The 14,347-nt window shown below is 34.5% G+C and overlaps 1 protein-coding gene across 5 annotated transcripts in view; it reads right to left on the bottom strand.

Annotated features, from left to right (window-relative positions):
• The window catches only part of LOC124163527 (cell death abnormality protein 1-like), a 51,954-nt gene that overhangs the window by 29,824 nt on the left and 7,783 nt on the right, over positions 1-14,347 (bottom strand). For 2 of the 5 annotated variants that reach the window (XM_046540494.1, XM_046540496.1), the window contains exons 3-5: positions 13,279-13,425; positions 10,346-10,492; positions 7,735-7,881 (exon numbers count right to left, since the gene is read on the bottom strand). In XM_046540494.1, coding sequence (XP_046396450.1) covers positions 7,735-7,881; positions 10,346-10,492; positions 13,279-13,425 — 441 coding nt within the window. The remainder of the gene's footprint in view (positions 1-7,734; positions 7,882-10,345; positions 10,493-13,278; positions 13,426-14,347) is intronic. The other 3 variants (XM_046540495.1, XM_046540498.1, XM_046540497.1) reach the window with 2 other exon arrangements.

Here is a 14,347-nt window from a genome sequence, read left to right as displayed (position 1 = left end):
GCATTGCACTTCGATTCCGTGACTTTTTCACATCCTATATTGTTAAAGCACGTGCTTCCGACTGTTGCGTCACCTAGAATTTGTAAATAAAAAATTGGTTATTTTACTTAGACAAATATATTCACTATTAAATTTGATTAAAAGTCAATTCGATACTCTTGGAATTTATAAATGCAAAAATATTGCTGGACTGTGACTCTTGCTTTCAATTTTCAGTGGAATCGCTGCAATGTGTCAGAGAAAAGCATGCAATGGCAGACTTCTAAAATAGACTTTCCCTTGAAATTACGTGGAACGAGTGGTGATGTGATTTTACGACAGTGCAATCCATACTACAGAGGCGCGGACACATTGGACCGACAATTCGTACGACATAGTAGGGTATGGTATGTCTTGAGAAAGCCGATAAGATAAAAATCGCCTTCGCCTAACTTCCATTCACCCACCCTTTGTGGTATTAAGGAAACTGTGTCTAATTAAATTGAATTTAGCCATCAAATAAGAATTTTCTAACGGAAAAGTCAGGTACGAAAATAATACCGGTGCAGAGGGGAAAAATACCGTCATTTTCAAAATATATAAATAGCACCTACGTCATTTCCACTGTTGATATCCTGACCTTATTTATATGTCTTTTATAGAAATAAATGTTTAAAACATTCTAATAATAACTTTATATACCTCAAACATATTACTGCTCATGCTTGGATGTGCAATTACAAGGAACGCCGTGAAATCTCATCACCTGAAATATTATATTCTATACGTGCATATCGTATGCTTTCATCCACAAATATACCCGAAAAGAACTTATATTCAGTACGAATAAATTTACCTTTAACATTTTCTCTGTCACTGACAATTGAGTACACAATCAAAAATCAATGGGGATGCAGTCGCTCAAATTGATATCTAACGTGAAATCATGCTATGGTGATTACCATTACGAATTGGCAGTTACTTTATGCTTCACGTGTTGTTTTATTGTCGAGCGTAACTGGTGTTTAAATGGGCAACGATGGTCTTAGTCGCCTTAAAACATTTAAGATCATCGCCCGAATTAATTCCAGTCTATCAGGTACATGATCATATTGAGCCAACCACCGTTTTATGTGTTTAACGTTGTTTCCTTTTTGTCGCAGTATTCTCTGTGCTTAAAATTTCGGAAAATAATGATACAGTTATGGTTGATAAATTGCGTCAAAGAATGACTTCAGAATATCATGAATACATTGATAAAATCGTAATCATAGGATTTTATTTCGTTATCTGATGTTAATACTTGACGTACATACTTTAGTTGGCACCCTGGAAAATTATCTCTTTCATTCCTAATTAGATCCATGCTTTCCTTAAGGGAACAAGGAATGGACATATAAAGTGACTTCTTGGCTCTAACGAAGCCATTCTACAGGTGTTTAGCATAGAATTGAAAGGGTTAATATGATGGTTGTGTCAATAGGTGGATGCCAATGAAATTGATATTTCAGTTTGATGAAGTCAACAAGGCTGTAAATGGTACTGGGGAAGGGTGATATTAATTTCCTAAGCAATGGACATATTTAAGTCATGGTTATTACACCAATGATACGAAAAATTGACGACTCCTATTATTCTAAAATGATAGCTTTCCTACAATCGTATTTGTTATGGCCCTATCCTAAGATTGTGTCCACGAAAAACTGCAATGAAATTTTTTATTCAATTTCGTATTTGAAAGTGTGAGCTTACACAAAAATAGATTATTTTTATTCATAAATTAATCGATATCCACAAATATACATCTAGAACTGAGAAACATTTTGATACATACTTGGTACGAATATTTACCTTACCTACTACGCAAGATTGCCCATCATCGTTGACATACATTTCACCCTTGCAAATACACATTCCCTTATGAGTAGTTTTGCTGCGCTCCGAACCTGTTACTTTTTCACATCCTACACTGTTAAAGCGTGTGCATCGGAAAGTTGCTATTTATTCATAAATCAATCAATTTCCACAAATATATATCTGGCACTGAGAAACCTTTTGATACATACTTTGCACGCGTAATAGCTAATTAGAACCAACGATTATGATAATAATAGTGAAATGTATTTAAAATAATTATTTTTTTTCTTTACGTCGTGTTCGTTCAAGGAGCCGTATTCCTTTTTTTAGTACGATCCACATCCCATCACTCTAACAATAGTGTTGTCATTTTACTTCCAAATAAAACACCAGAAATAATTTATATTCCAAAACGACGCGTACCGTGTCAGCTTGCATCTCAAATAAATTACTTTTTCCTTCATTTTCAGTCGTGATAAAACCAAATTATATTGTACCGTTTTTATTGCTTCATCTGAGCAATAAAAACTCCATGACAGAAGTTTAAAAACATTTACATGTGGATAGCGTGATTTTGAGTTTACACAAAAATTGATAGCATATATTTTAAAACAAATCGCTTTTCCACAAATATAGATCTGAAAATAAGACTGTTTGACACATATTACGCACAAATAATATCTTACCTGCTACGCAAGATGTTCCATCGCCGTTTGGAATCTTTCCGTCGTTGCAAATACATTTTCCCATTCCATTATCTGCATTGCACTTCGATTCCGTGACTTTTTCACATCCTATATTGTTAAAGCACGTGCTTCCGACTGTTGCGTCACCTAGAATTTGTAAATAAAAAAATTGGTTATCTTACTTAGACAAATATATTCACTATTAAATTTGATTAAAAGTCAATTCGATACTCTAGGAATTCATAAATGCAAAAATATTGCTGGACTGTGACTCTTGCTTTCAATTTTCAGTGGAATCGCTGCAATGTTTCAGAGAAAAGCATGCAATGGCAGACTTCTAAAATAGACTTTCCCTTGAAATTACGTGGAACGAGTGGTGGTGTGATTTTACCACGGTGCAATCCATACTACAGAGGCGCAGACACATTGGACCGACAATTCGTACGACATAGTAGGGTATGGTATGTCTTGAGAAAGTCGATAAGATAAAAGTCGCCTTCGCCCGACTTCCATTCACCCACCCTTAGTGGTATTAAGGAAACTGTGTCTAATTAAATTGAATTTAGCCATCAAATAAGAATTTTCTAACGGAAAAGTCAGGTACTAAAATAATACCGGTGCAGAGGGGAAAAATACCGTCATTTTCAAAATATATATATAGCACCTACGTGATTTCCACTGTTGATATCCTGACCTTATTTATATGTCATTTATAGTAATAAATGTTTCAAACATTCTAATAATAACTTTATATGCCTCAAACATATTACTGCTCATGCTTGGATGTGCAATTACAAGGAACGCCGTGAAATCTCATCATCTGAAATATTATATTCTATGCGTGCATATTGTATGCTTTCATCCACAAATATACCCGAAAAGAACTTACATTCAGTACGAATAAATTTACCTTTAACATTTTCTCTGTCACTGACAATTGAGTACACAATCAAAAATCAATGGGGATGCAGTCGCTCAAATTGATATCTAACGTGAAATCATGCTATGGTGATTACCATTACGAATTGGCAGTTACTTTATGCTTCACGTGTTGTTTTATTGTCGAGCGTAACTGGTGTTTAAATGGGCAACGATGGTCTTAGTCGCCTTAAAACATTTAAGATCATCGCCCGAATTAATTCCAGTCTATCAGGTACATGATCATATTGAGCCAACCACCGTTTTATGTGTTTAACGTTGTTTCCTTTTTGTCGCAGTATTCTCTGTGCTTAAAATTTCGGAAAATAATGATACAGTTATGGTTGATAAATTGCGTCAAAGAATGACTTCAGAATATCATGAATACATTGATAAAATCGTAATCATAGGATTTTATTTCGTTATCTGATGTTAATACTTGACGTACATACTTTAGTTGGCACCCTGGAAAATTATCTCTTTCATTCCTAATTAGATCCATGCTTTCCTTAAGGGAACAAGGAATGGACATATAAAGTGACTTCTTGGCTCTAACGAAGCCATTCTACAGGTGTTTAGCATAGAATTGAAAGGGTTAATATGATGGTTGTGTCAATAGGTGGATGCCAATGAAATTGATATTTCAGTTTGATGAAGTCAACAACGCTGTAAATGGTACTGGGGAAGGGTGATATTAATTTCCTAAGCAATGGACATATTTAAGTCATGGTTATTACACCAATGATACGAAAAATTGACGACTCCTATTATTCTAAAATGATAGCTTTCCTACAATCGTATTTGTTATGGCCCTATCCGAAGATTGTGTCCACGAAAAACTGCAATGAAATTTTTTATTCAATTTCGTATTTGAAAGTGTGAGCTTACACATAAATAGATGATATTCATTCATAAATTAATCGATATCCACAAATATACATCTAGAACTGAGAATAATTTTGATACATACTTGGTACGAATATTTAACTTACCTACTACGCAAGATTGCCCATCATCGTTGACATACATTTCACCCTTGCAAATACACATTCCCTTATGAGTAGTTTTGCTGCGCTCCGAACCTGTTACTTTTTCACATCCTACACTGTTAAAGCGTGTGCATCGGAAAGTTGCTATTTATTCATAAATCAATCAATTTCCACAAATATATATCTGGCACTGAGAAACCTTTTGATACATACTTTGCACGCGTAATAGCTAATTAGAACCAACGATTATGACAATAATAGTGAAATGAATTAGATATAATTATTTTTAATTTTTTCTTTACGTCGTATTCGTTCAAGGATCCGTACTCCTTTTTTTAGTACGATCCACATCCCATCACTCTAACAATAGTGTTGTCATTTTACTTCCAAATAAAACACCAGAAATAATTTATATTCCAAAACGACGCTTACCGTGTCAGCTTGCATCTCAAATAAATTACTTTTTCCTTCATTTTCAGTCGTGATACAAACCAAATTATATTGTACCGTTTTTATTGCTTCATCTGAGCAATAAAAACTCCATGACAGAAGTTTACAAACATTTACATGTGGATGGCGTGATTTTGAGTTTACACAAAAATTGATAGCATATATTTTAAAACAAATCGCTTTTCCACAAATATAGATCTGAAAATAAGACTGTTTGACACATATTACTCACAAATAATATCTTACCTGCTACGCAAGATTTTCCATCGCCGTTTGGAATCTTTCCGTCGTTGCAAATACATTTTCCCACTCCATTATCTGCATTGCACTTCGATTCCGTGACTTTTTCACATCCTATATTGTTAAAGCACGTGCTTCCGACTGTTGCGACACCTAGAATTTGTAAATAAAAAAATACGTAATCTTACTAATACAAATATATTCACTATTAAATTTGATTAAAAGTCAATTCGATACTCTTGGAATTTATAAATGCAAAAATATTGCTGCACTGTGACTCTTGCTTTCAATTTTCAGTGGAATCGCTGCAATGTGTCAGAGAAAAGCATGCAATGGCAGACTTCTAAAATAGACTTTCCCTTGAAATTACGTGGAACGAGTGGTGGTGTGATTTTACGACAGTGCAATCCATACTACAGAGGCGCAGACACATTGGACCGACAATTCGTACGACATAGTAGGGTATGGTATGTCTTGAGAAAGTCGATAAGATAAAAGTCGCCTTCGCCCGACTTCCATTCACCCACCCTTAGTGGTATTAAGGAAACTGTGTCTAATTAAATTGAATTTAGCCATCAAATAAGAATTTTCTAACGGAAAAGTCAGGTACTAAAATAATACCGGTGCAGAGGGGAAAAATACCGTCATTTTCAAAATATATATATAGCACCTACGTGATTTCCACTGTTGATATCCTGACCTTATTTATATGTCATTTATAGTAATAAATGTTTAAAACATTCTAATAATAACTTTATATGCCTCAAACATATTACTGCTCATGCTTGGATGTGCAATTACAAGGAACGCCGTGAAATCTCATCACCTGAAATATTATATTCTATGCGTGCATATTGTATGCTTTCATCCACAAATATACCCGAAAAGAACTTACATTCAGTACGAATAAATTTACCTTTAACATTTTCTCTGTCACTGACAATTGAGTACACAATCAAAAATCAATGGGGATGCAGTCGCTCAAATTGATATCTAACGTGAAATCATGCTATGGTGATTACCATTACGAATTGGCAGTTACTTTATGCTTCACGTGTTGTTTTATTGTCGAGCGTAACTGGTGTTTAAATGGGCAACGATGGTCTTAGTCGCCTTAAAACATTTAAGATCATCGCCCGAATTAATTCCAGTCTATCAGGTACATGATCATATTGAGCCAACCACCGTTTTATGTGTTTAACGTTGTTTCCTTTTTGTCGCAGTATTCTCTGTGCTTAAAATTTCGGAAAATAATGATACAGTTATGGTTGATAAATTGCGTCAAAGAATGACTTCAGAATATCATGAATACATTGATAAAATCGTAATCATAGGATTTTATTTCGTTATCTGATGTTAATACTTGACGTACATACTTTAGTTGGCACCCTGGAAAATTATCTCTTTCATTCCTAATTAGATCCATGCTTTCCTTAAGGGAACAAGGAATGGACATAAAAAGTGACTTCTTGGCTCTAACGAAGCCATTCTACAGGTGTTTAGCATAGAATTGAAAGGGTTAACTTGATGGTTGTGTCAATAGGTGGATGCCAATGAAATTGATATTTCAGTTTGATGAAGTCAACAAGGCTGTAAATGGTACTGGGGAAGGGTGATATTAATTTCCTAAGCAATGGACATATTTAAGTCATGGTTATTACACCAATGATACGAAAAATTGACGACTCCTATTATTCTAAAATGATAGCTTTCCTACAATCGTTTTTGTTATGGCCCTATCCGAAGATTGTGTCCACGAAAAACTGCAATGAAATTTTTTATTCAATTTCGTATTTGAAAGTGTGAGCTTACACAAAAATAGATTATATTCATTCATAAATTAATCGATATCCACAAATATACATCTAGAACTGAGAAACATTTTGATACATACTTGGTACGAATATTTAACTTACCTACTACGCAAGATTGCCCATCATCGTTGACATACATTTCACCCTTGCAAATACACATTCCCTTATGAGTAGTTTTGCTGCGCTCCGAACCTGTTACTTTTTCACATCCTACACTGTTAAAGCGTGTGCATCGGAAAGTTGCTATTTATTCATAAATCAATCAATTTCCACAAATATATATCTGGCACTGAGAAACCTTTTGATACATACTTTGCACGCGTAATAGCTAATTAGAACCAACGATTATGACAATAATAGTGAAATGAATTAGATATAATTATTTTTAATTTTTTCTTTACGTCGTATTCGTTCAAGGATCCGTACTCCTTTTTTTAGTACGATCCACATCCCATCACTCTAACAATAGTGTTGTCATTTTACTTCCAAATAAAACACCAGAAATAATTTATATTCCAAAACGACGCTTACCGTGTCAGCTTGCATCTCAAATAAATTACTTTTTCCTTCATTTTCAGTCATGATACAAACCAAATTATATTGTACCGTTTTTATTGCTTCATCTGAGCAATAAAAACTCCATGACAGAAGTTTACAAACATTTACATGTGGATGGCGTGATTTTGAGTTTACACAAAAATTGATTATATATATGTATAGTTTGAAATCAATCTATTTTCTCAAATATAGATCCGAAAATGATAAATTTTTGACACCTATTTCGCACAAAAAATATCTTACCTGCTGCGCAAGATTTCCCATCGCCGTTTGGTATCTTTCCGTCGTTGCAAATACATTTTCCCATTCCAGTATCTGCATTGCACTTCGATTCCGTGACTTTTTCACATCCTATATTGTTAAAGCACGTGCTTCCGACTGTTGCGTCACCTAGAATTTGTAAATAAAAAAATTGGTTATCTTACTTAGACAAATATATTCACTATTAAATTTGATTAAAAGTCAATTCGATACTCTAGGAATTCATAAATGCAAAAATATTGCTGGACTGTGACTCTTGCTTTCAATTTTCAGTGGAATCGCTGCAATGTTTCAGAGAAAAGTATGCAATGGCAGACTTCTAAAATAGACTTTCCCTTGAAATTACGTGGAACGAGTGGTGGTGTGATTTTACCACGGTGCAATCCATACTACAGAGGCGCAGACACATTGGACCGACAATTCGTACGACATAGTAGGGTATGGTATGTCTTGAGAAAGTCGATAAGATAAAAGTCGCCTTCGCCCGACTTCCATTCACCCACCCTTAGTGGTATTAAGGAAACTGTGTCTAATTAAATTGAATTTAGCCATCAAATAAGAATTTTCTAACGGAAAAGTCAGGTACGAAAATAATACCGGTGCAGAGGGGAAAAATACCGTCATTTTCAAAATATATATATAGCACCTACGTGATTTCCACTGTTGATATCCTGACCTTATTTATATGTCTTTTATAGTATAAAATGTTTAAAACATTCTAATAATAACTTTATATGACTCAAACATATTACTGCTCATGCTTGGATGTGCAATTACAAGGAACGCCGTGAAATCTCATCACCTGAAATATTATATTCTATACGTGCATATCGTATGCTTTCATCCACAAATATACCCGAAAAGAACTTATATTCAGTACGAAAATATATTTACCTTTAACATTTTCTCTGTCACTGACAATTGAGTACACAATCAAAAATCAATGGGGATGCAGTCGCTCAAATTGATATCTAACGTGAAATCATGCTATGGTGATTACCATTACGAATTGGCAGTTACTTTATGCTTCACGTGTTGTTTTATTGTCGAGCGTAACTGGTGTTTAAATGGGCAACGATGGTCTTAGTCGCCTTAAAACATTTAAGATCATCGCCCGAATTAATTCCAGTCTATCAGGTACATGATCATATTGAGCCAACCACCGTTTTATGTGTTTAACGTTGTTTCCTTTTTGTCGCAGTATTCTCTGTGCTTAAAATTTCGGAAAATAATGATACAGTTATGGTTGATAAATTGCGTCAAAGAATGACTTCAGAATATCATGAATACATTGATAAAATCGTAATCATAGGATTTTATTTCGTTATCTGATGTTAATACTTGACGTACATACTTTAGTTGGCACCCTGGAAAATTATCTCTTTCATTCCTAATTAGATCCATGCTTTCCTTAAGGGAACAAGGAATGGACATATAAAGTGACTTCTTGGCTCTAACGAAGCCATTCTACAGGTGTTTAGCATAGAATTGAAAGGGTTAACTTGATGGTTGTGTCAATAGGTGGATGCCAATGAAATTGATATTTCAGTTTGATGAAGTCAACAAGGCTGTAAATGGTACTGGGGAAGGGTGATATTAATTTCCTAAGCAATGGACATATTTAAGTCATGGTTATTACACCAATGATACGAAAAATTGACGACTCCTATTATTCTAAAATGATAGCTTTCCTACAATCGTATTTGTTATGGCCCTATCCGAAGATTGTGTCCACGAAAAACTGCAATGAAATTTTTTATTCAATTTCGTATTTGAAAGTGTGAGCTTACACAAAAATAGATTATATTCATTCATAAATTAATCGATATCCACAAATATACATCTAGAACTGAGAAACATTTTGATACATACTTGGTACGAATATTTAACTTACCTACTACGCAAGATTGCCCATCATCGTTGACATACATTTCACCCTTGCAAATACACATTCCCTTATGAGTAGTTTTGCTGCGCTCCGAACCTGTTACTTTTTCACATCCTACACTGTTAAAGCGTGTGCATCGGAAAGTTGCTATTTATTCATAAATCAATCAATTTCCACAAATATATATCTGGCACTGAGAAACCTTTTGATACATACTTTGCACGCGTAATAGCTAATTAGAACCAACGATTATGACAATAATAGTGAAATGAATTAGATATAATTATTTTTAATTTTTTCTTTACGTCGTATTCGTTCAAGGATCCGTACTCCTTTTTTTAGTACGATCCACATCCCATCACTCTAACAATAGTGTTGTCATTTTACTTCCAAATAAAACACCAGAAATAATTTATATTCCAAAACGACGCTTACCGTGTCAGCTTGCATCTCAAATAAATTACTTTTTCCTTCATTTTCAGTCATGATACAAACCAAATTATATTGTACCGTTTTTATTGCTTCATCTGAGCAATAAAAACTCCATGACAGAAGTTTACAAACATTTACATGTGGATGGCGTGATTTTGAGTTTACACAAAAATTGATTATATATATGTATAGTTTGAAATCAATCTATTTTCTCAAATATAGATCCGAAAATGATAAATTTTTGACACCTATTTCGCACAAAAAATATCTTACCTGCTGCGCAAGATTTCCCATCGCCGTTTGGAATCTTTCCGTCGTTGCAAATACATTTTCCCATTCCAGTATCTGCATTGCACTTCGATTCCGTGACTTTTTCACATCCTATATTGTTAAAGCACGTGCTTCCGACTGTTGCGACACCTAGAATTTGTAAATAAAAAAATACGTAATCTTACTAATACAAATATATTCACTATTAAATTTGATTAAAAGTCAATTCGATACTCTTGGAATTTATAAATGCAAAAATATTGCTGCACTGTGACTCTTGCTTTCAATTTTCAGTGGAATCGCTGCAATGTGTCAGAGAAAAGCATGCAATGGCAGACTTCTAAAATAGACTTTCCCTTGAAATTACGTGGAACGAGTGGTGGTGTGATTTTACGACAGTGCAATCCATACTACAGAGGCGCAGACACATTGGACCGACAATTCGTACGACATAGTAGGGTATGGTATGTCTTGAGGAAGTCGATAATATAAAAATTGCCTTCGCCTAACTTCCATTTACCCACCCATTGTGGTATTAAGTAAACTATGTCTACTTAATTTGACTTTAGCCATCAAATAAGAATTTTCTAACAGAAAAGTCAGGTACTAAAATAATACCGGTGCAGAGGTGAAAAACACCGTCATTTTCAAATTATATACATCGCATCTACGTGATTTCCACTGTTGATATCCTGACCTTATTTTTATGTCTTTTATAGTTATAAATGCTTAAAACATTCTTATACTAACTTTATATACCTCAAACATATTACTGCTCATGCTTGGATGTGGAATTACAAGGAGCGTCCAGAGGCGCAGACACACAGCACCGACAATTCGTACGACATAGTGGGGTATAGTATGTCTTGAGAAAATCGATAAGATAAAAGTCGCCTTCCCCCAACTTGCATTCACCCACCCTTTGTCATATTAAGGAAACTATGTCTGCGCAAGATTTCCCATCGCCGTATGGAATCTTACCTTCGTTGCTCGCCAGGGGTTAAGTGGTTGTTTTAATTTTTTAAATAATAATTTAAATTGGTATACTTCCACGAAAGTAAAGATTTGGTAGCAACATAAGTAGTAACTACAACTATCATTGGTGGTATTGAGGAAACTATGTCTATTAATTCAGACTTCCTTCTTCCAATTAGTAATGTCAAGAAATGAAGGCCAGGTGCGTATGTAATACTTGTGACGAAGAGAAAAATACCTTCATCTTAAAATTATATTCAGTGCATCTATGTGACTTCCTGCTCCCACTGTTGATATCCTGACCCTATTTCTGCCTTTCATATTGATGTAAGTTTTAAAGAATTTAATACTAACATTATATGTCTTGAATATGTTTATGTGCCTGCTCGTATGTATAATTACAAGGAACACCGTGAAATCTCATGACATGACATATTCTAGTTGATCAAATCGAATCATAAACATTTTAAGACAAATATTATTTCAAAAACATAAGTTGAGTATGAATATATCTGTCTCCAAAAATTATGACGGATGTGATCGCTCAGTGTGCGCTGACGTCATATTCCGCTCACTGATCAAGCTGGGATCACTCCCCCTCGATGCACCGATTTAAGCACATATATTTCCATGAAGAACTAGCTTTAGAATGAAAATATTTCTCCTCTGGAATTTTTCCCTTTTTAGGTCACTTAATTAAGTAATTAAAAAACGATCGGTACAGTCGCTTAAATTAATGTCTCTCATTATAACGTTTCTATGGTGACAGCTCATAGAATTGTAAATTAATCTTGCATTATGTGTGCCTTCAATGCCGTGAATAACTGATATTAAAATGCCTAGGATGGTCTTTATCAATTTGAACAAATTTAAGGTCAACGCACGCGCAGATTCTGGTCTATCAGGCATATGATTCTCTTGAGCTACACACTATTGTACATGTCCCCGCTCCATTTTCGTCGCAGTCATCTCCAAGCTTAGGATCTCGAAAATGGTTGAAATAGTTTATGCTGAAAAATTACGGCAAGTAATGAATTCAAAATCTCCTCGTTAAATTAAAACATTCGTTTTCGTCGTATTTGAGTAGATTGGTTTTCACTTAGAGATGGAAATGTTTGAAATAGTTACTTAAATGGGAAACTTGAAAAATTATGTCTTCCATTCCCGATGTCGGCCGTGAATATCGTTCGGGGAACAAAGAAAGCTTTTATGATATGGCTTGTTGGCTCTAATGAATTTCGTTTAATAACTCTCAGGAATTTTTATCGCTATATGCACCCAAATTTGAATAGTTTGAACGCCGAATTTGCTCAAGAGCGGTTTTCACGTGATGATGGAAATATTTGAAATAGTGACTTAAACGGGGACCTTAAAAATTATCCCCTTATTTCCTGATTAGATCCATGCAATCTTTTGGGGAACAATGATTGCTTCCATTAAGTCTCTTCTTGGCTACAATGAAGTCACTCCACTGCTATTTTCGTAGAATTTGAACTGCCAATTACCCAAATTTTGAAAATTATTTACAAGTAGTCATCGTAGAATGTGAAAGGGCTGCGATTGGAGGTTGCGATTGTATTAGATGATTAAAGTTATTTGAATATTGAGATTGATGAGCTGACAAAGGCTGTCAATAGTTTTGGATTAGGGTTGTTTTAATTTCCTGAGGAATCGATGCGTTTAAGCCATTTGTCATTCATTACGCAAAAGGCACGAGAAGTTGACAACTTCAATTGTTCTAAATCGCTAGTTTAGCGACATTCAGAAACATCACGACCATTTCCAAAAATTAAGTCCACGGAATGGCGTTTCCGTAATGAAAGTTGGGTCAAATTATAATTCAAAAGTGTGAGCTTACACAGAGATTGATTATATTTATTATGAAATCAATCGATATCCACTAATATACAACTCATAGGAGAAGTCTTTTTGATACATATTTCGCACAAATCAAAGCTTACCTGATACGCAAGATTTCCCATCGCCGTTAGGAATCATTCCGTCAATGCAAATACATATTCCTTTTCCAGTACCTATACTGCACTTCGAACCTGTGACTGTTTCACACCCTTTACCGTCATTGCAGGCACTTCCAATAGTTGCATCGTCTGAAATTGACATAAAAATCAATTCAACGAAACTCAGAAAATATTTTTGCAATTACATTGATATCAAAATATGGTTCAATTTTTGATAAGTTAAAAAGAGTTTTATAAGAACATTTCAGATATTAGAAACGAAAAACGTGGTGCGCAAGTAACTATATATCTACTTGAGACAAGTCTGATATAAATTATATACCACGTATTAATTTTATAATATTACAAGCGCTTCACGTATTTCGTTTTTGGTACCTGAAATGTTCTTCCAAAACTCATTTTAACTTTTTAATGTTTAACTTTTAATATTTATAATTTTCAATCATTTAAGGGACCGTAGACTGTTAATTTCCTCTTATTATTTAAACGTTTTTTTCATAGAAATGCTATTATCATACCTTTAATATTATTTATCTTTTCTGCCGCAGGCACCCCTGAACTTAGATTTTGAAAAATTAATGATATTGCTGTTATTTATCAAATATATCCAGGATGATGTGTAACCATATTTACCATAACATTCCTCTCATATTCGTTTTAGATTTGATCCGATCAAGCAAGTCTGAATGACCCGCTTGCTTTTGCTGCCTGAAATATTTGAAATAGCTGCTTTGTTGGGGGCCAAGATTAATGATCTGTCTGAGTCCTGTTTACAGTCATACACTCTCTGAGGGAACTTGATATGCTCCTTTAAAGCGCTTCCTCTGGCTCTAATGAAGTCCTTTGGTTTCGATTAAAATCGTTTGCGGCTTGATTTTGTGGAAGTTCGATATATCCATGGCAAAAGAACAAAAAACACTTCCCTCACACCAATCCTATATGTCCTACCTTGGCCTGGGTATAAATACTGAAAGAGAGCTGGTTGTATCACCTTGAGAATGACAATGTGTTGAAATCATGGCCAGTTGTTGAGTTTTGAATTAATAGTGAG

Source organism: Ischnura elegans, chromosome 8, assembly GCF_921293095.1.
Source record: "Ischnura elegans chromosome 8, ioIscEleg1.1, whole genome shotgun sequence".
Taxonomy (NCBI): Eukaryota; Metazoa; Arthropoda; class Insecta; order Odonata; family Coenagrionidae; genus Ischnura; species Ischnura elegans.
Note: the sequence above shows the minus strand (reverse complement) of the source record. Positions and strands in the feature narration are given on the sequence as shown.